Consider the following 23,774-nt stretch of genomic DNA (forward strand, 5'->3'; position numbering starts at 1 on the left):
CGCTGAGCTTGCGTCCCCTCCCGCCAGGGCACGCCCGGGGAGGCAGCGGCGCCGCTCCTTCTCCTCCACCCCGCCCCTCGCGCACTCGCTCCTCTTCTGCTCCCGGTGGGCCGGTCAGGGCGGGGACCAGGCGAGGGGCGTGGCGGAGGGGCTGCGGCACTCTCTCCACACCGCGCTATACGGGGCGGAGACAGGGGGGTCGCAAGAACTCCCACCGGCGGCCACCTCCCTGGGTGGGGTTGTGCGGCTGCTTGCGCATCTGTGTGCTCAGCAACCCGAAGAGCGTTGCTTTTACCACTCGCCCCCATCATCCCCTTCCTCTTTTCCTGCTCAGCACATTCTGTTGGGGTTTCCGAGAAGCCACGCCGTAGGGTTATTGTGAGAGCAGGAGAAAAACTCCGAGGGGGAGGAGGTGGGGACCAAAGGCTGAGGCGTTTTGCGAGGGGAATGGGAGGGCTGCCTGACCAGCTGGTCTGGCTTCTGCCATCCAGGCTCTGGGGAGTCGAGGACAGGAATCGGTGTCTTCCCTGGGGTTTAACCCACCGAGAGTGCGGAGGTGGCGCTCCATTTCTTTTTAATAATCAGTGTGATTGCAGAGCCTTCCAGGCAGAGCAAGGATGCACTTTCTTTTGAAGGTTGAGTGAGAAGTCACAGGTTGTCAAAGGTGGAATGGAAGAGCTGCTTTTCCCAGGCTCGGGACCTGCTCCTCTGCAGGCACCGTCGATCCTGCGGGTTCGGACTTTCAGAGCTGGAAACACCGTGAAAAGAAATCTTAACAATTCTGTCTGTTTGCGTGTGGGGTTGTTGGGCTCAGAAGGGGCGGGGGTGGGGGAAGATGTGTGCATGTTTTCTACAGCAGCCTTGGAGGAAGAGCAATGAAAATAGGATTGAATTATCTTTCCCAAGGAGAAACAGGAAATTTCCACCCAAGGATGACAGTGCCAGAGTGGACCTCAGGATCCAGGCTTCTCGAAAGGGCAGATCGCTTTGCAAAAATAAACACCAGTGATGGGCATCTGCAGCTATATTTGCTTGCACACTTACTCTGATGGAAAGAATGCTTGGTGATAAACAAAGAGTGTAAGCCCTAGGGGGTCTACCCTTCCCTGCTGGTTTCTGAGCTTCTGAGGTTTTTCCTTGGGGCTTTGGATCTTTTGTTCTTGCCATGTGTAAGATGTGCTATTGAAGGACAAAAACCTTCCATTTCTGAAGCTTTCCCTTGGAAGTGAACTGTATCATTTGAGGAATTTTTTAAATCGTTTTTTATTTATTTGAAAGGCAGAGCTGTGTTCATCCCCCCCCCCCCACCGCGCTGCCCCTTGCACTAACACACACACATACACACACACAGTTAGGAGGAGAGCAAAACAGCTTCATCTACTGGTTCACTCCTCCCAAAACCTATAACAGAGAGGTTTGTGTCAGGTCAAAGTTCAACCAGTACCAGCTGCAAGATGCCTGCCCCTCCTGGGCATAATTCTTAATGGCATATCCTGGGCAAATCATTCTCTTTTTATTGCAACTAAGAAAGAACGGTGTGATTATATAAAAACGGTAGTCATTATAATTACACATCACATTCTTTTTGTTAATGATTATTATTAACAGTAATTTTACATTTGGAGAAGAAAAATGCCTGCAAGGTACTGACTCCTCAGATATTTGTTGATCTTGCACATTATTAGCATCTCCTATCAAAGCTGTACATTTTGTAGAATTAATGAACCAATCTAACACACCTGTCACATTGAGTTTCTCTCTTGGAGGTCTATTTCCTGTGAATTGGACATACAACACCATCTTGCTACCGTCATAGAATTGGACAAGCTGTTTCACTGCCCTAAATGTTTTTCTCTGCCCCAACCACTGACAACTATAGATGTCTCTACAAGCTCCATAGTTGTGCCTTTTCCAGAGTGTCCTTCAAATGGAATAATACAGCCTTTTCAGACAGGCTTCTTTCAATTAGTAATGAACATTTTAATCTTCTCCATGGTTTTTCATAGCTTGAGGAAGAGTTTCTTTTCATCTCTGTATAGCTACCCATTGCCTGGATGTACCACAGTTTATTCATTCAGCTACTGAAGAACATCTTAGCTGCCTCCAACTTGTGGCAATGTGCGGGGTTTTGGGTGTGTGTGTGTGTGTGTGTAGACACGAGATTTCAATTCTTTTGGGTATCCACTGAGAAGCACAATAAGGATAAGTTCTGTTTTGTAATAAACTGCCAAGCTACCTTTCAGAATGACTGGTCCATATTCCATTCACCTCAGCAGTAGATGAGAGCTTACATCATTTGGTGCTGTTCAGTCTTTGGAATTTTGTCCATTTTAGTAGTGAAGTGTGGTATATCACATCTATTTTTCATATTGTAATTACTTTTTCTTATCTCTGCTGACATGTGGTATATGGCCTCATTTTTATATACTTCTTGTCACTCTGTACATCTTGGATGCAGTGCATGGTAAAATCTCTGACTCACATTTTGATTGGACTGTTTCCTTGGAAAGTTTTAGGAGTTTTGTGTGTATTTTGGACATGTTTGGTCCATTATCAAGCATTTCTTTTGTAAAGATTCCTTCCAAGTTTTAGCTTGTGTTTTAATTTTAATAACATTTTCTTTTACAGAAAAGAAGTTTATCATTTTAATGAATTCAATTTATTAATTCCTTTTTGCATGGATATGCCTTGTATTAAATCTAAAGAGCCATCAATATACTCTATTTTCTTCTGTGGTCTAGGAGGTTTGCAATATGGCCATTTAACATTTAAGGCTATGGCCCATTTTGAAATAATTTTAACCCATATTCTTGCCTCATTTTTCCTCCACTGTCATACATAGTAACTGCAAAGTCCAATGGGCACATAAGCTGTCTCATACAGCCATCTATCTAACATCTCCCCTTTATAAGAGAAAAATTCCTATGACATTAAGAACAATTAGAACTCACAGGAATACCAGAAATAAAGACTATTTTACTTTTGTCTAAAGAGGACAAATTTAGCATAAGATCATAAAACTACTTAGGACAAAAAAGAAAATGATCAATGTCTGCAAAATCATAAAGTTACAAATATGGTAAATCCCAGATTTGATCAACAAATTCCATAATGCTCAGAGCTTTAAAGAAACAAAACCAAGAACAAACAAAATTATTTTGGAATGTAGACTGAGCTAATTGGATTTGTTGCTCCGTCTATTGATGCAGAATGAAAGCAAAAATAGATGGAAAATGAAATGCTAAGTGGTGGCACTATGTGGAATTTCTATAGGAAAGAGTTACCATATGACACTGCCCAGATAACATCACTTTAGACACAGAACTTGACCTGTTTACCTGTTTGTGCTTTAGTGATGTATAGCAATGTTAATATTCATATTAATATTAACATTTAATGGTTATAAAAGTACTTCTCACTTGTAACATTATTCTATGCCTACCATTAAGATAATATTGTTACTAGTATAGATAATCTATCTTTATCATACCTATTATATATATACACAAATCTCTAATATATGCATATGATATGCTATATTATGTCTATAGTATACTGTTGTTTATACATGGATATATCTATATATTTTATATAATATATGGTTATATATAAAAATTGGCATCTATCCATTCTGTTTTGTTGCATATCCATCTATATCTGTAGATACATTCTATTCTAAATGCCTATTAATAGGTGTATAATATTGTCAATATTTCCAGATTCTTTTCATGGATCTTTGTAAATAAAATAGTAGGCTATCAGAGGAATCCCTTGTAGGATTTTACAACTGAGATCATTTACAAAGAATCACACATTTTATTCATTATTTTCCCAGCTTTCTTTCATTTTACAACACTTTTTATCCTTTATCTATTTATTTCATGTAACAGTCTCAATCTCCCATTTTTGAACATTTCTTTTAGTCTACTGGTAGTCTATACTCTGCAGTTTTATTGCTCTTTTTCTTTGATTTTGTTTTTTCTAATTAAATAGGATAAGAAAAATATGCTTTTACTTACATGGAAATAGTCTACTGTAAAAATAAAAGAAGAAAACTGTAAGTTTTATTTGTTTTTTGTATAAACAGCTTAAAATTAGGGTTAAAACCATAATTCCAATAAAGGAATAGAAAAAAAAAACTTTGCTTAAAACAAGGTGTAACACCTAATGATTGGCAGATGGATAATCATGCATAGGAACGACAAAAGAAAAACAGTTTTTTAAATTCATCACTGTCAATGTTTGTTGGTCAAATATGTCAGAATATATTTTTCCTGGGATACGCCTGTGAAATAGGATCAGCATTTTATCTTGCGTATAGTAGGTGCTTAGTAACTACATTGTTATACTAATTTATTATACATAATTTCTTCCCAGGAAATCAACCAGTCCATTGATAAGGGTTTTCCAGAGCAATATTTCTGCTGATAATGTGCTTTCTGTGGAGTCCCTTTTGATCAAAACTGCTGTTACAAGCATCTTCTAAAAAAAAAAAAAAAAACTAGATATGTGTGAACACTCCATGAAACACAAGTTTTCAGAGCTTGAGGAATAGGATATATAAAACTGGGAACACTAGTGTATGAAAATAAGATGAACCCATGGTGGTCTCTACTTAGCGCCAATGCTGAGTGCAGTATTAATGTCTGGACCAAAACTCAGACGGGAAAACTGGAGACACTCTACCAGCTTCTCTGGGATTGAGAGGCTGAGGCAGCTGCAGCTTGTGAAACAGGACACCTGAGAGAAGGGTATGGATGGAGACTACAGCAGACCCTGGAGATTCAGTTGACACTCATCTCCAGTTGTCTGAAAACATAAATACCAAAAACCAGAGAAAGAAGAAATGCTAAGAGCCAGATGTTAAAGCTCTGAAGCTTCATGCAGGACTAGAAATCAAGTATGTTCTCTCTAATTAAGAAGAAAAACCCTCTGAACTCAGGAGTAGGGGGTCAGTCCTTAGAAAGATGTTCTGTTAACTTGGAGCTAAATGAGCTATAGTCTAAAGCTGCTCTAATTTACCGTAATGATACTTAGACACAATCCTTTGAAGCTTCCAGCTGATTCTAATTTACTTAACTTGTTGCTAGATAAAATAAAACAGCTTGTATAGGACCTAAGAACTTCACATTACATTGGCCAACATTTAAATTAGAAAAAAAAATGGACCTGCAAAGAAGATGAGAAATATGAGCCCATCACTGACAGAAAAGCATTCCAGAGGAAGACAGAAATGGCCCCAAGACGATGGAATTAACAGATTAGAGCACCAGATTCTATAACATGTGTGCCATATTTACTAAAGACAGTGAAGTCTAAACCTGATGAAGAAAAAAAAGCCATAAAAACACTAAAATGGGACATCTGGATGTAGGAAACACAATATGAGAAAAGAAAATTTTCTGTGTAAAAATAATACTCACTTGGAACAGTTTGAAAAAGTTCACAGAAAATAGCATTAAATGCTTAGGTGAATGCAGCAAATGTTTGAAATTTGAGCAGATTTCTTTTACATTACACATTATCTAAGTCTTTTGAAGAACTCTCATATTTAGGAAATACGTGTATATATACCAAATGAAGTTATGTCTATAATCACAAACTCCACCTAAACCCTGTTCTAACAGCTTGACTGCTATCTTTCTGGCACCTTGACTGCTATATTTCTGGACTTTTTTTTCTTGTGTTAATAGACATCAGTAATATTTGAAATAAAATATTAATGTAATAATTGCTTATTGATTGTAACCTGTACAGATTGATTATTTTGTAATTTGAGTGTTTTCATATTCACCTAAAATACTATGTTAAAATTTGTTACACTTAACATTTATTTGAGAAGCAGTCTCAGTGCTGATTCACTCTCCAAATACCTGCATGGATGGTACTGAGCTGGGGTAGCCAAGAACCAGATCCAAACCCAGATATCCCAATTGGGTGACAGGAACCCAATTACTGGAGTCATCGCTGCATCTTCCAGGATCTGCACAGAGAGAAAATTTGAATCAGGTGTAGAGACAAGAATTGAACCCTTGCATTGTCAAATGGGACCCAGGTGTACTGCCTGACAGCCCCTAACGTTGCTCCCACTTGATTAGGCTTTTATAGGAGAGGAAAATATGGAATTCCAGTTAAGAAAAAGTCCTGCAAATGCACTGTTTTCTTCCACTTAACTGTTGAAAAAAGCCAGGGATAACATGTAATACACATTTTTATGAAGACATAGTGCAAGATTTCAGCACATGTACAAAGAACAGACTGAATCAGGCAGTTACCTTTTCTGATTTGTTACTTTCTTTCGTTTGGATCTACCAGCAGCTCTCTTCCAGTTACTTTGACAGTATATAAATGTAACTGTGGGGTCCAGCATTGTGGCATAGAAACTAAAGCTGCTTCCAACATTGCTGCCATCCTAAACGAGTGCTGGGTCAAGTGCTGGGTCAAGTCCTGGCTGCTCTATACCCTGCTAATGTACCTGGGAAAGCAGTGGATGACAGCCCCAGTGCTCGGGCTCTGTACTCACATGCGAGACTTGTAAGAAGGTTTTGGCTGCTGGCTTCAGTCTCGCCCAACACTAGCTGTTGTAGTATTTTGGGAGTGAACCAGAGGATGGAAAATTTCTCTGTCTGTCTCTCTTTCTCTTTCTCTCTCTCTCACATTCCATCCTTCTCTCTGTAGCTCTGACTGTCAAATAAATAAATCTTTTGTAGAAATGTCTTTGGGAACTATGGTCATATCATGGTGCTGCAGAAGACAAGAACTTTTTATTTCTATTGTTTGGTTGCCTGTTATACATTTTTTTAACAGGCAAAGACAAATAGAAAAAATTTATTCGTTGCTTCACGACTCAAATGCCTACAATGGTCAGGGCTGCTCCAGGCTATAGCCAGAAGGAGCGTGGAATTCAATCCAGGTCTCCCATTGAGAGAAACATACATTTTTATTTCCTCTAAGATAATTCTGTCTTGGTGTTAGGAAAAATGATGAAATGAGATTTATATGAATAGAATCCACAGAAGCAAATTCGAAGTTTCTCTACAGCACTGGATAATGAGTGCTTCTCTTGGAAAGACCTCTGTACAAGTTGTACAGAGGCTACTTTCTAGATTCCATTTTTTTGTATACAGTAAGTTCAAATTCAGATTTCTTCCACATTCATTTCCTGAAAACACTACACCTACTGCCCCCTGGTGTTCAAAATAGACTGCTTCACAAAGTCCTCTAAAACCCTCTTCCTGATTTCTTTACATTAGAAGCAAGGGAAATCTTACATTTCACTGGTAGTCATCCTTAAAAGCAGCTTTTAATAAAACTATATATATCTTTTATGTTATATATAGAATTTATTTTAAACATTTTTCACTGATTAATTTTTATTTGAAAGACATGCAGAGAAAGAGCTTTCATGCACTGATTCATTCAGACCTGGGTAAGGCTGAGGCTTGGGGCTGAGAACTCAATTCTAGGTCCCCATGTGTGCAGCAAGGACTCAGTTCCCTGGGCCATCACTGCTGCTTCCTGGAAGAGAATCAGAAGCAGAGCAGAACTCAAAGTCAGGCATTCGAATACAGGATGCTACAGCTCACAGGGTATCACAGTCACTGCCAAACATTCTAAATTCATCTCCAAATGGGCTGAAGGCAATGACTTCTGTTTATGATAGTAATTTCTAAGGAAGATCATACAACTAATGAATTTTACTGATCCCCTGATTTGAATATTTTTCATTTGTTATTGTTTCTAAGATGTATTTTCAGCTGTTTGTAATTATGTTTTTCAAGTTTTTTTTTTTTTGCCCACACTGATTTTGCCTCATAAATGTTAATTTAACTTACCGTTGAGGGAGGTATATTTAATACAAAAAAACCTTCTCTGCATTGTTCAATTTCACATTAATTTTTCCCTGACTTAAAATATGGCAAGTAAGAATACATACATGACAAAAGCAAGTACTTAACCCACTGCATGTGGGTTTCCAGAATGCACAACATCAGGCAGCTAGAATTCGAGGTAGGGCCAGAATTTGACTCCAGTACTCTGGTACGCGATGTGCACATCCCAAATAATAGCGTCACCACTACATTAAATGTCCATTCTGTAATTTCTCTTTTTAAATGATGGGTAGGCTCGTTATGAACATATCTCAAAAAATTTTGAAAATATCTTAACCTCTTCAATTACAATAAAACTGGAAAATTCAGGATGGGTTTGGTTAGAAACACCATGTGGAAACACAGTTTAGACAGGTAACTCAACAGTGCAACAGTGCGAAAGCCTAGAGTGTTCCTCTTTTGCTAAGCAGACATCAAAACTGAGGAACCCTTACTTTTCCCATTTTCAATAGTTTCTGTTCCTAAACGTAAAGAGAAAACACAAAAGTAAGTGAAGGCAGAGAGTGGGAGGCATAAGAGAGGTATTTGTTCTTTTTTTAAAAATTCTTCTGTTTTTATAATCTTTACATAGTTGATTAGGACACAAAGGGTCAAGCTACAAGAAAGTGGGTAAGACCACTGTTTCCACATTAATATATATATTTTTTCTGTATCTGGGGTAAGAGGAGAGATAAAAGGAGAAACCCCACCCAGCCGCTCACCCATCCCAGATCCCCTATGTGGGGCATGCTCTGAGGGTTCTGCTCAAGCAGTTTTGATAGTTCAACAGTTCTGAATTGATGCCAAACTCGCCATTCCAACAACAATGAAATCTCTTCAGAATCCACTGGCTGACATAGTCTCTTCATGGTTGGGGTTCTGAGAGAGCAGTTCAGTTGGAGGGATCCCCAAAGAAACTTCATCTGATGTGATCTCAGACCTGATTCTTGTGTGTGCTTGCCAGTACAGGGTCCAACACAGTCCGTCGCCCCAATCAGCTTATGCACATGCTGGTAGTTGCAATTGCTGGGTCAGTTCTGTCTTCCACATGAACCAATGGGTGCTCAGTCAATCCTGATTCTGTCCAATTCTTGCTTGGCTCTCATGCAAACCAGTAAAAGCTACAGCCTAGTCAGAATGACTCTCGATATCCACCATCAGGCCTGCCCCCGTCCTGTTTCCCATGCTTGGCAGTATGTACCGCAGACTTGTTCAGTCTGTCCCACATTCCATTTAGCTCTCCTACATGTCAATGGGCATTGAAGCCTAGTTCAACCCAACCAGCCCTACTATCTAGCCCACACTCATGCTGGTGGGTGCCGCTCTGTCTAGACACTCCTGCCCCAGTCCTGGTTTTCATGCTTTCCAGTGGGGCTGGTAACCCATGCGTGAGGTGCCAACTATTTTCCTACTGAGCCACTCCCACTCAGGGATCATGCACTCTCCAGGTGATTCTGCAGTTTAACTTGACAGAATTAACCCCCAGAGTCAGCATCTGCAAGCTGATGCTGCAGCAAAGCCCAACCAACCCTCGCCCTCTCTAATTTATGCTTGCACCAGTAGGAATAATCAGCCCAGCCTGGCTTTTCCCTGATCTAGCTCACATGAGACCCACAGATGTTATAGCTCTGCCTGGTCTGGTCTGCCCCCATCTCAAGTTACGCTTTCCAGTGGGAGTGGCTTTCCAGCAGGGGAGCCCTCCACATTTCCCCTACCAGTTTTGCCCCCTACCTCCCTCGTTCTCACATGTGCTGGTTGGGTGCTGGGGCCTAGTCTGGTATGGCCTTCCTCGCCTCTACTTTTCCAGTGGGTACTATATCCTGGCCTGGACCAGCCCACCCCCAATTCCAGCTGATGCTGGTGGGGGTACAACTTAACCCAGCCCAGCCAGAACTCCATCCTAGCCATAATGTGTACTGGTATGTGTTGCAACTGAACCTGGCCTGACCAACACTCTGTTCTGGTGCTCAGATTCGCCAGTGGGTGATGTGAACTGGTTCAGCCTGGTCTGTCCCAACCTATGCCAAATGTATGCCGGTGGGTACCTTTCCCTGGTCTGGTCTGGGCTGCTCCCTATTGTGGTTCTTGCACTCACCTGCAGGGACTGTGTCCTGCCAGAGGAGTATTCCCAAGCTCCTCCATCAGAACCTCTCCCATGGCCAGATCTTGTACCTATTGGTGGGTCCACGAGCGAGCCCTACTTATTCCATCTCCCGTCCTGGCAGGAACAGTCGCCTTTCCTGACTGACCTTCAACCCATTCTGGCTCTTACTGTTGGATGTTTCAGCCCAGCCAAGGCTCGTCCATACCCAGACACTGCTCACACAATGGCTGGGATCAGACATCTAGCCTAGTCCATCCTACATCTACCCTGGTCTTCCAGAGCACCAGATGGTGCTGGAGTCTAGCCTGGTTTGGTGCATCCAGCCCCAGTCCACAGTTGTGCCAAGGGAGACTGCAGCCATATCCAGACCAGAACAAAGCCCCCACTCTGCCCCCTGCACTCACCAATGGGAACCCCAAGCCAGCCAGGGTGTCCTCTTAGCTCCCCAACCGGGCCTGTTCCCAGCAATAAATCACACTTGTGCCAGTGTTTGCTCTGGCCCAGCTTGGCATAGCCCCTCACCTGATTTGGCCTTTGCCTTCAATGCTGTGGCCTAGCATCCCTGGCTCATGCAGACCAGTAGGTGTAAGAGCCTAGCTCAACATGACCTGTGCTCCAGCCTGATTATTGTTCTTCCTCATGAGCTAAGGTTTGCTTAGCCCTGCCCAGTCCGCCCCCTTCCAGTTGCAGCCTGGCCCTTCCCACACCCTGTTTTAGGATGCACATTCGGGTGCTGCTGCCCAGACCTGCCCAGATGGTTGTCGGTTCCTTTACCCATGAATGATGGCAGGTTCCATGGTCACACCTAGCTCAGCCCATCACCACCCCAACTCTTGAGCTAACCAGCGGGACTTATATTTCCACTGGGTTGGGTCCACACATTCCCCATAGAATCTACCCCCGGATCTGGTTCTCTCACGTGCTGGTTAGTGTCTTGACCCTGCCAAGTGTGACCTGTCCACTGTTCCACCATTCATCAGGTACTGGTACCTAGCCCTGGCTACAGGCACCCACCCATAGCTTTTGTGTGGACTGGTGAGTGGCAGTCAGTGATGCTCTATGCTAACAGCCCATCTAAGGAGTCCCATGTAGGCTGGTAAATCAGTCTGACCCAAATAGATCTTATGGACTCTCCCCTCCAAACCACCAGGTCTCAATCCCCACACTTGCCAGCAAGTTCCGTGACCCTGTCATTGGAAGTCACACAGGAATCATCCCTCACCTACACTCACATTGGTTTTATCCATGGATGTTCCTAGGCAGCAATTACATACTCTAAAAACCTTAGAGCTCGCCACTGGGTGGCTAGCAAGCAGAGCCTGGTGCCAAATAGGTGCACTGGCTGCCGAAAACCTAGGGCTGGCTCACCGCATAGCAGCAGTGACCATGGCCTGAATCCCAAGCATTGGGATCCTGCCTGGCTCGGGCACCCCCCCTCCCTCCCGCTGCTGCCAAGCTACAAAGGGCTCCTTTCATCCCACCCCCTGGCTGAACACTGCCCAGACTCTACCTGCCACAAAATGGTGGCAGCACGGCAGAGCTGCCAGGGGTCTAATCCCATTCCCAAGATTTGCTCATGGTGTACTTACCCTGAGGGAAGAAATCTCTTGGTCCTGGGCACACCTAGGATTCACTCACCGTGTAGCAGCAGTGACCATGGCCTAAGTCACAAGCGTTGGGGTCCAGCCTGGGCATCGCCCGTCCCAAAGCAAACATGCTACAAAGGGCTCCTTTTGCCCTAGCCCCCAGGTGAACCAGTGGTATTTATTCTTTAAGTTGAAATCCAAACATTAATTAAAAAGTATGATGTCTGAGAACTTTGTATTTTTGTTTCTGAATCAAATTTGCAAATCTTATGATCACAAATAATAAGTAAAAGTCTAGTAATGTTGACAAAAGCAGGAGAGGAAGATAACAAATATCTAAGATGCAGTGGTCCCTGGACAGTTGTTTGTGATACCTAAGCAACAGTCAAGAGAATGAAGTACACAACAAACTTACTTTTGCTGAACTAGCTTGCCTTCTCCCTCCATCCCTCCTTTGACTCCACCTTCCTTTCTTTATTTTCTGGCCTCCAATCATTTACATCGCAATCTTTCATTTTTATCAACATTTTTCAAAATGCTCACTATCCAAGCTTGAATGGTATGAACTTTAATTTAGGTGACAGAAACAGTCTTCATTCAGTTATGTCAGCTTTCAACATTACCATCTTTAACCACTCCCCTATTTAACCAGGGACGCCCAGGATCACTGTTTAATTCCTTCTCATGCACATACTAGCTTCCAGATCACTGTGCTTGTACTTTCCTGTGATGGAGCACTCTGTCCTAGCACCCATGAGTTCTCTCTGTCTTCTTGTAGATCTTAGTATCACATTGCCTAAAACTTCTTGATCTGCCAGCTGTGGGTTAAACTGACCTTGTCCGTGCTCCCATTATGCTCCAAACTTCCATATTTCAAAGCATGTGTAATATTTTATTGTAGTTGCTTGTTTGTGTAAAGACTTCCCAGAAAAATGGTTGCTTGAGCTGTATAGGGGAAGTTGATCAAGACTAAGATAAATGATGTTGGAGGAGGGAGACATGGTAGCAGAAGAAATTCCTTGAACAAACGTAAGACTCTGCAAAACTTAGTCTGCATGGATGGGGTTCAGGACACACTTGGGAGAATAAAGGAAGGTAAAAGAGAGGAAAGAAATATGGCCATATATTTGGCTGACTTATCTGGATTTCATGAGAAAAGTGAATAAGCTATATACGTCTGAAAAAATGAGTTAACATATTTGGTTTTTATTTTAGAAATAATTTGAAAGATTTTATTTATTGTATTTGAAAAGCTGAGTAACAGAAAGAGAGTAAAAGAGGGAGACGTAAAAAAAAAAGTGAGGAGAAGAAGAAGAAAGAGGGATCTTATATCTTCTGCCCTACTCCCAAATACTTGAAACAACCAACAAAGGGTCAGCGTAAAATCAGGAGCCTACACCTCCTTCAGGGTATCCCACATGGGTAGCAGAGGCATAAGTACTTGGTTCAGAAGTGGAGCAACTGGTTGTTTCCAACTAGTACTTATGTAGGTTACAGCCTCTGCAGACAGTGGTTTAACCCACTGTGCCACAGTACCAGCCACCATATTTTACTACTAGAAACATAGCTTTCATAACAAAAGTCAAACACATGTTATTCTGGCAACATTACAGGCATGGGTGAACAATAACACAGTGGGGGGAAAAGAGCTAATGACGTAAAAATCAGCAGCTTAGTAAGAATTGATAGTCTCTCTCTCCTTTCTTTCTCTCTGCTTCTCTCTGTGTCTCTAAGTAAAATGGTAGAAAGTAAGAATTTATTGGATACAGACAAGAGAGTAAATAAGGTATCTGAGATATTAAAATGTTAATGCACTTTTCAAACTAACACAAGGAAGCAAGTATTTGTGCTGAAGTTATGACATGGGTTGGGATGCCATGACCTAACACAGGAGTGGTTGGTTTCCTGCCACCCAATCAGGAAACTGTATTGAATTCCAGACTCTGTGTTTGTTGAAATCATTTTGAGAGTGAATCATTAAATGGGACCTCTCCTTTTTAAATAATGAAATAACAGTTACATAACATTCGTACATACTTAATTCATGCAATGTTATGATACATGTATACATTACATATCACATCTATGTCCCTAAATGATCATCATTTCTTTATGGTGAAAACATTTAAAATCTTTCAACTACTTAAGAAAATACACTGAATATTACTGTTATCTACTATCAATCTACTTTGCAACAAAATGCCATTTTTCTCTTATAATCTTATAACTTAGCACCTGTTAATCATCCTTATCCATTATTGCCTCTGTGCCATATTTTCCAAAATTAAAAGGTTTTTTTTTTATATGAGTGACAATAGATGGCAGTAATGATTTCATTACCAAGCCAATCATCTGCAACAGAAACATAACAGGTAACAGGAAAAAAGAAATTCCTTTTCTTAATCTTTCTGTAGAAATGATATTTGAACTGATGAACTATCGAAACTGTTTGAGCAGGACCCTCGGAGAGTGCCTCCCGTTGGGGATCTAGGGTGGGTGGGAGGTTGGGTGGGGCTTTTCCCTTTGTTTCTCCCCTGACCCCAGATACAGGGAAAAATGATAATATTATTGTGGAAACAATGGTATTACCCATTTACACCCTATAGCCCTTGACCCTTTGTACCCTAATCAACTAAGTAAGATTATTAAAAAATAATTTAAAAAAAGAAAGTATATTTGTCCTCAAAATTAACAAGTAATTTATCTTGTAACACCATATTGTCTATAATTATTTTCTTAACTTATGCTGGCCACTTTAGGGTTGCTTATTTGATAGCACATGGAGCAGAGAACAAAAAAGCAAGTTATTTCAGATGCCTGTGTATCATGATTAGAAAACTGTAGAGGAAACTATTGTGCTGGCCAGCCCCCTTTAAGAATAGTAGACACATCTCTTTACAGAGAGCGTAGGCTACTGATGGCTCCCAGGCAGGGTCAGACCTGGGAAATGTCCCATACTGAAAGCAGCAGCCTCACTCAAGTTTGTGGTATCTCTCCAGAAACAGCCCACTTCCAGTGACTGGCAAAAGGAACCACACAGATGTATCAGTCCATTCCCGGGACATAGGATAGAATTCTGGCTGTGTTCAATCCAGGCTCCTGGTGCAAAGGTACTATAATCCAGTTTCTTCTACCCAGCCTCACTTCCTTGCTTCCATAGAGTATTTCCTAAAGAATATTCATGCAAATCTTTCTGACGTCTCTGTCCTAGAAGCAAGTCTGAACTGCATAACAATATTAAGGAAAATGAAATGATTTGCCCTATGTTACCCCATTCTGGGAAAACTGTGGGAGTTTTCAGGAAAATCATCTTCAGGCTTTAGCATTTGGCACTATATCTGATTTTTCATCGAAAGAATGAAAATAAAAGAGCTGGAAGCCAGGAAATGAATTGGCTAAATATTGATAGAACACTAAGAGCTATTAGTGTGGGAAGGAAACTCGACAGCCTTCCAAGTTGCCTGGGTGCCAATTTGCAATGATGCTGTCAACTGGAAGCACAGATACCTATACAGACAAGAAGTTGCAGTAAGGTGAAAACTGCTATTGACTACCAATCACACAGACTACCAGTGACAAATGCTTACCAGGTGATCCTATTTCTCCTTATACTAATCTTTACCATAGACTTTTAAACATTGAGTGTATTCCAAATTAAATTATGTGAAAAAAAAACCTAAATAAATTAGGTAGGACCTGGCACAATGTAAATCCTTACCTTACAAGCACTGGCATCCCAATGTGCAGGCTAGTTCTAATCCAGGCTGCTCCACTTCCTATCTGTCCCTGCTTGTGGACTGGGAAAGCAGTCAAAGATGGTCCAAAGCCTTGGGACCATGTACCTGCGTGGAAGACCCAGAAGAAGCTTCTGGCTCCTGGCTCCTGGCTCCTGGCTCCTGGCTCCTGGCTTCGGGCTTCAGATCAGCCAGACTCTAGCCATTGCGGCCATCTGGAGAGTGAACCAGTAGTTGGGAGGATCTTTGTCTTTCCTTCTTCCTATAAATCTGCCTTTTAAATAAATAATAAATAAACAAATAAATCTTTTAAAGGCAAGGTAATTTGTGCTACACATATCACAAAAATTATCATCAAGGATCTGTGTGGTGGCATAGCAGTGTAAGCCACTGCCAGAAATTCCCATATTGCAGCAATGGTTTGCATTCCAGCTACTCTGTTTTTGATCCAATTCCTTACTAACGTACCTCAGAAAACAGCACAAGATGACCTGAGTATACAAGGTCTTGTCATGCACTTAGGGGATATAGATGGGGTTCAGACTTCTGACTTCAGACTGGCCCAGCCTCTGCCACTGTGACTGTTCGGCGAGTAAACAGCAGAAAAATGTCTCTTTCTTTCTCTCTTTCTCTTTCTCTCTCTCTCTCTCTCTCTCTCTCTCTCTTCCCCCCATCCCTTTCTTTCCCCTAACCCCGCCACATTTATCTCTTGTTCTTTCTCACTATGTGTTTCATTTCAACAAAAATAAATCTCTAAGAGAAAAGAATTCATGCTTTGAGAATGTTGAAAAATATTACCTGAAAATTCAATCTCCTGTATTTCCTTCTAACGTACAGAAATTCCCCCAAATATGTATCTGAACCTGACCATCAAAGACACACAAACTGTGACCAAGTGATACAATCATTTTACTGCCCTCTTAAGCCACTGGTCCACATTAATTGACATTGTCATAAGCATCAGCCTCTAGAGAACAAGAGAAGGAAGAAGATCGCAATGTAAGAGTAAAGTCACGCTGCTGGCTTTGTAATTATGGCTTTCAATAATCTACAAGCTTTCAGGAGTCCATTACATTATGCATATATGTATGTGGTCTGTGTGATCAACTTGTGTTGACAAGGACATTGCATTTCTCAGAAACTAAAAACACAATGACTCCATTTTGACTGATTTATTTTAAACCTTGTTTCCTCAATCACCTTTCTTTCTATGCTTTCTTCTAGTGAGGATTTATGATTGTAATGTTTTGCTATTCTATGCAAAATAATGCTATATTACTTCCTGTCCACATGTAAATTCAAACTTTCTGAATCTCAGCAAATGTGCTTCATGTCAATATTTTTTAGAAAGGAGATGGAAGACAATTTTCAATAAAAGGATACCACAGGCTTTAGTGTTTAGAAAGCCTAGGCTATAGGTCAGTAAAGCTAGTTGATGGATTGTGTGATTATGAAAGTAATTTAAATGATCTGAGCCCTAGATCCCACGTGAGAACATTAACACCTGTCTTATTAAAGTGTGTGAGGATTAAATAAGACCATATCTACACAAAGATTTCACAGAGACTGGCATAGCGAAAGTACAAGTTAACTTTCAGGGTTAAACACTTAAGCAGAGAAGTAGATAGCTAAGGATTTGAGTGTTCATGACATGCTAGAAATTGGGATTCTCATTACAATACTAGAGTTGGCCAATCTTATTCCTACTTAATAGATTTAAGATACTGGAGTTTTTCTTAAATGCTTTTCTCTGCACAATAAAAAGCAGTAAAGCAGGGAAATCAGTGTCTATGACTCGGTGACTGTGCTTTCATGTGGTACAATATCATCTCTCTAGAGAAAAATCAGTAATAAACAAAGGGGTTGGGAAGAAGTTAAGAAAGAGTTGGAGAAACAAAAAGGAACAGACAGAAAAGTGAGGCATTTCCTCTCAGTTATCTGAGCATGAAATACTCTTTATTTCAGAGGCCTTTGTCCACAGAGTTTTCTATGATTGGCAGGCCACTCCAAACTTCCGCTAGTTAACTCTTTTCATCAATTGTTTCTTAGTCTGAAGTCAATCCTAAACTCTCCAGTCTGAATCTGCCACTTCCTGCCAAATGCTGTCACGCAGCTTTGAACTACTTCTTACTCCATACTTGGCAAAATCATGATTCATTTATTGCCTACTTATTTTTCAGTCCCAAATGTCAAATGGGAGTCTTTGAAAATAGAGCACCTATCTGCTTTGCTACTATTCTTTGGGTTTGGAGGGTGTTTAGCAAGCAAAGCAGTGACAATACAAAGTATAAGGACACTTGCACTATTGAATCCGAGACTGATGGTGACAAGACAGTCCAGCAAACAGCACGTGCAAATTTGGCAGTGAGTGTCAATAAATGAGTGTCTGTTGGGCAACTTCCTGTGTGAAGCAGCAGTGAATAAAAACGAAGTTGTTAATATGAGCAGAAATCAATCCTGGGTGGACTGAACAGGCATGCCAGGGAGCTTAGGCTTTATCTCCTCAGTGATAAACAGATGATGAGCTTGTTGCTGTTTTATGGGTACTTTGATTCATGCATTTCTTCCTTGTACAGGATTGTGGGAGACTGCCCCTGGAACTCTGCATGGTTGGCCTACGTGGGAAGTCAAAAACACAGCACACTATATCCCCAGAGCAGCCCCCTGGCAATGGTGTTGGCACATCGAGACCTCAATTTGCCCTCATTACTAGCCTAAGAGTCACAAATAAACTGGTAATATCAGGGCAGTGTGGTGGCTCAACAGACTAATCCTCCACCTGTAAGCACCAGTATCCCATTTGTGCACAGGTTTGTGTCCTGGCTGCTCCACTTGCCATTCAGCTCCCTGCTTATGTGCTGGGAATGCAGCAGAGGCTGGCCCAACTCCTTGGGACCCTGCATTCACGTGGGATACCACAGATGCTGCTGTGAATTTTACATCATTAACCAATGTTGTTATGGTCTTTAAATTTGTTATACTTACCAGATTAGTTTTATCCTTTTTGATTCTTATGTTGAAGTAGATTTACATCCAGCAAAATTTTTTTTTAAAGATTTATTCATTTTATTACAGCCAGATATATCAGATATATACAGAGGAGAGACAGAGAGGAAGATCTTCCGTCCGATGATTCACTCCCCAAGTGAGCCGCAACGGGCCGGTGCGCGCCGATCCGAAGCCAGGAACCTGGAACCTCTTCCGGGTCTCCCACGCGGGTGCAGTGTCCCAATGCATTGGGCCGTCCTCGACTGCTTTCCCAGGCCACAAGCAGGGAGCTGGATGGGAAGTGGAGCTGCCGGGATTAGAACCGGCGCCCATATGGGATCCTGGGGCTTTCAAGGCGAGGACTTTAGCCGCTAGGCCACGCCGCCGGGCCCACAGCAAAATTTTTAATGTGAGAGATTTTAAAATGTAGTTGTCTCAGAATCACTTGTCATATTTCACAGCTCTTGGTTGTCTGTTGCCCAATGTCTAATGATTTTTGGTTCACACATTTTCTCCAATGTTCTTGTTCCTTACAAAGAGAAAATAATTCCCAATGGAAGTTGAAACTTCATAAATAGGGCCTGGCGCGATAGTGTAGCTGCTAAAGTCCTTGCCTTGAACATGCTGGCATTCTATATGGGTGCTGGTTCTAATCCCGGCAGCCCCACTTCCCATCCAGCTCCCTGCTTGTGGCCTGGGAAAGCAGTAGAGGATGGCCTAAACCACTGGGACCCTGCAACCCATATGGGAGACCTGGAAGAAGCTCCTGGCTTCGGATTGGCTCAGCTCCGGCCATTGTGGCCGCTTGAGAAATGAATCAGTAGATGGAAGATATTCCTCTCTGTCTCTCTTCCTCTGTGTATATTTGTCTTTCCAATAAAAATATTTTTTAAAAAAACTTCATAAATGGCAGAAGACCTTGATGTTATGAAAAAGAAACCAAATAAGCCAGGCATCTCTCATGAGTACAATCTACAACAAAAAAACATTTACATTTCATTTTTCTCTAAGACATTGATTTAGTATTTACTGCCTTTGCAGTCTCTATTCCCCACTTTAACTCATTTAATTTTTGTGAACTAGATGAAAAATGAACACAAATGTCTCAGTTGTAGAAAACTATAGCAGAGTAATATAGGGAAAACTTTCTTGAATCTGTAAAACAAAATATTTACAACACTTAGATAAGCATTTCTGTCTTGTACTCTTAGAAAAATTAATTTCTGACTTGATGTTATCTAGAATCTATTGATTAAACCATTGCTGACAAGGTAAAACACTGTAAAATGAGGTGTAAGTTTATGATGTAAGATTGTTATGCTCTTTTATAAAAGTCAGCAAATGCTTAATATACAGTAATTAAATAGGATGCTGTGCAACATTGTCTTGCTGAAGAAGTGTGTAAAAAACTCAGGGAGCTTATTTTTTAAAAGATTTGTTTATTTTTATTGGAAAGGCAGATTGACAGAGAGAAGGAGATAGAGAAAGATCTTCCATCCAGGCCACAATAGCCAGAGCTGAGCTGATCCTAAGCCAGGTGCTTCTTTCAGGTCTCCCACATGAGTGCAGGGTCTGAAGGTTTTTGGCCATTCTCTACTGCTTTGCCACAAGCAGGGAACGGGATGGGAAGTGGAACAGCCGGGATACAACAGTGCTCATGCGGGATCCTGACGTGTGCAAGGCAAGAATTTAGCCACTGAGTCATTACACTAGGCCTAGGAAGCTTATTTCTGACAAATGAACGGATCATACAGCAGTCACTTTCACCCACCAATAGTAACAGTTATGCTTAGCCAATTGTATCTGTAATTCTATTGGAAGTGAATGCACAATGGCTATTACATTGTAAAATGAATGCATAGTTTATGATGGGAAAAATCATTTTTTTCCACATAAACTAATAAAAAGATAATGTGATGCTACTATGGATTAATGATATCTATTCCAGGAAGGTGTTTGGATTCTCCTGACACTTCTTGTTATTGGGGTAAAGGAAATGGACAGGAGTGCTTTCACATTGCACAAGCTGATCCATCAGTACTGGATACTGCTCACAGGCACTTATCTAATTACAAAGTGACTCCAGATAGCTTATTTTGCTTCTTCCATGTTCTGTGTTGAAAGGATAGCTCAGGATTTCCATACTTCAGGTTACAGATTACTTTATATTTCTGTTTAATATTACAACACTGCTTATTGCTCTGATTTGCATGAGTCTTCTGTGGAGAACAATTCAAGTCAGTGTAAGCTAATGGACCTACGATCAATGTCCTGCAAAGCTTTTAATCACACTTTTTCCCTTGTACAGATCAATGACTAATGAAGGCATCCAATTACTCTCTCAGAATGTATCTGGGAACAGCATTAAGTGCAGGGAGCTAGATACAGCCAGCTGCTTACAACTGTAATACCATGAAATACTTCTGGTGTGCATCACATGCTGCTGCAGCAGAGATCCCCAGAAGACACTGACTCACTGTATTAGGGCTGCATTGCAAGAAAGTCCTTGTGTGCACTGCAGGGAGGCAGTGTTTCCTTCTGCAGAAACAGCGTGAGCATACAAGAATAGAGGGAAGCTTTCTCTGGTCCTCGCTTGGTTCCAACTTTGGGTCCCCACCCTCTCTGGCAACGACCATCAGGGTCGCTCCAGAAACCCCTCAAAACAAACAAACAAACAATCTAGAATAGACAGAGAACAACAAAAAAAGCTCAGAATCAGACAGGAAACGGTCAGCTTGGATTCACTTATACCTTACTAGATGGGACACAAAGATTAGTTACTCCTCACTAGGGTGTTGAAGATTTCTCTGCACACCCCTCCTAAAACTGTACTGCACCTAAACTGTTGACATATGTCTTGTTAGAGTTATAAGCCAGTCTAGACTACCCGAAAAAAAAAGGCCAGGCTCACCAAAATTATGCTTCAACACTATAAAATGCTAAATACTATAATGAAAATAGACACAAGACAGCTGAATAGTGATCCATAGCCATTTTAAGGTGTATAGAAGCTGGTTGTATATAAACTAAAATTGAAACGTCAATGAAGTCACAGGATGTGGTTAAGAACTTGATATTTTTTTTTAACATATTGGTTACTCAATACTATGTCAATTGCTGACGTTATGTCAGGGCTTTTAATTGATTGGGATGATACTCTGCCAGCTCTACCTTCAGACCAGAAATGGTCTCCCCAACAAGCCGTTGAACTTATCTGGACAATAAGATGCTGGACTCTATGCTTGGTATATGCTTGCAATGAAAGAATCTCAACTGAACTCGAACTGTGGTAATGCAACAAGGTGGAAGAATCCACCATGGGGGGAGGGTTTGGGGAAGGGTAGGGGATTCCCAGTACCTATAAAGCTGTGTCACATAATGCAATGTAATTAACACTAATAATACTAATAAAATTTAGAAAAAGAATATACTTAATAATTCAAGTCCAGGAAGAAATGAGACATGTTACAGATAAACTGCATCATTTTCCTTTTTTGGTTACTAAATTCTTAAGTAAATTTTCTTTTTTTCTTCCTCCTGAAAGTAAATTGTAGATTTTATAACTTTTATCAATGTAAAGAAAACAGATTTTGTGCAATCTATAGGTACAGTTCCAAGAAGACAACCACAATTCAGTCACTGCCCTTTTCCCCAGCAATAACCCTGTCTCCTCTCTTCATAAGATTTCACACATTATTTAAATTCACTTTCTTTATATCAATAGGCTTATTTTCCCAATAATTATGATATACAAGTCAAAGGACCACAGACTGCATTTCTATTGGAGTATATACACAGCCTGAAAATTAAAATCGTATCCCAAAGTGACCATTTGGTGCCCATATTTTTATATTCTAAATTAGCTACTGCATATCAGAGCAAACATGATGGATGTCTTTTTGAAACTGCTGGTTTCCTTAATTATAATGATGTTCAGTTGCATCTGCTTTGTTGCAAAAGACAGAATTTTACTCTTTTATGGTTGGGTAGTATGACATGATGTACAAACACCACATCTTCTTTATCCAGTCCTTATATTGATAGAATCTGTGTTGATTCCATATCTTAGTTATTGTGAATTGACCTGCAATAAACATGGAGCATAACAGCATCCATGTATGCTGATTTCATTTTGTTTGGCAAATTCCTAGGATGTCTGGGTAATAGGGTGGATTTATTTTCAGAGTTCTGAGAATCTCCACACTGTTTTCCATAAATGTTGCACTGGTTTATGTAACTACCAGGAGTGAATTAGTGTACACTTTACCCCATATCCTTGCCAGCACTTATTGTTGCTTTGATTTTAAGTTGATAACCATTGTTACTAGACTGAAGTAAAGCATCATTGAGATTTTATTTACATTTCTTTGATGGCTCATGAACTTGAGCCTTTTTTAAAATATCTTTTGGTTATTTGCATTTCCTCCTTTGAAAAGTATCTGTTCATGTTCTTTGCTTGTTTCTTAAACTGGCTGATTGTTTTGTTGTTGCGGAGCTCCTTGAGGTCTTTCTAGATCCTGGAAATTAATCTAACAGTTGTAAAATTTGCATGTATTTTCTTTCATTTTATTGGTTGTCTCTTTAATTTGTTGATGGTTATCATTGCAGTACAGAATCTTCTTAGTTTGTTACAATTTGTCGATTTTTGCTTTGATGGCCTGTGGTTCTGTGGTCTCTTCCAAGTGATTTGCATATACCTATGTCTTGACAAAATTTCCCCAATGATTTTCTCTACTAATTTGATGATATCAATTTATGGACTGTTGATTTAGTTTGAGTTGCTTTTATATGATGTGTAAGGGACAATTTTTGTTTCATAATTTCTTCACACATATATCCAATTTTCTCAGTACCACTTGTTGAAGACGGCCTTTTCACCTTGGATTGATTTCAGATCATTTGCCAAAAGTTACCTGACTTTAAATACATGGATTAATTTCTGAACTTTCTATTCTATTTCATTGACATTCATGTCTAGTTTTTATTATCAGTACTACCCTGTGTTGTTTGTGACTACCCTGTAATATCTTGAAGTCTGCTATTGTGATACTTTTAGATTTGCTTTTGTTGTTTAACATTGATCACATATATTCTGATATTTTGTATTGACATAATTTTTCCTTAAATTTTTATTTCCCTTTTGATCTATGATTCACTGTTCTTTCATTGTCATATTATTCAATCTTTCTGTCATTGTATATTTTTGAGAATTTGTTAAGTTATTCCTTTATAGCTCAATTCCATTGTGGTTAAAAAAGATATATGGTATGTTTTCAACATTTTTTTTAATGCGCTGAGACTTTCATTATGGCCTCGAACATGGTCTATTCTGGAGAATATTACATACACTGCTGCTAAACAGAATGTGTATTCTGCCACAGTGGGATGAAGCGTTCTGTAGAAAACAATTAGGTCCATTTAGTCCACAGTGTAGGTTAGCTGTTATTGATTTTCTGTTTAGTTGATCTGTCCATTGATTAAAGTGGGGTGT

The 23,774-nt window shown here is 40.5% G+C and overlaps 1 protein-coding gene across 1 annotated transcript in view; it reads right to left on the minus strand.

Annotated features, from left to right (window-relative positions):
- Positions 1 to 581: 581 nt before the first annotated feature.
- Positions 582 to 23,774, minus strand: part of SCN7A (sodium voltage-gated channel alpha subunit 7) — a 194,166-nt gene continuing 170,973 nt past the window's right edge. The window contains 2 exon segments of the mRNA XM_058664241.1: positions 582 to 860; positions 5,874 to 5,983. Of these exon segments, the coding sequence (XP_058520224.1) occupies positions 582 to 860; positions 5,874 to 5,983 (389 nt within the window).

The sequence above is a fragment of the Ochotona princeps genome, chromosome 5 (genome assembly GCF_030435755.1).
Source record: "Ochotona princeps isolate mOchPri1 chromosome 5, mOchPri1.hap1, whole genome shotgun sequence".
Taxonomy (NCBI): Eukaryota; Metazoa; Chordata; class Mammalia; order Lagomorpha; family Ochotonidae; genus Ochotona; species Ochotona princeps.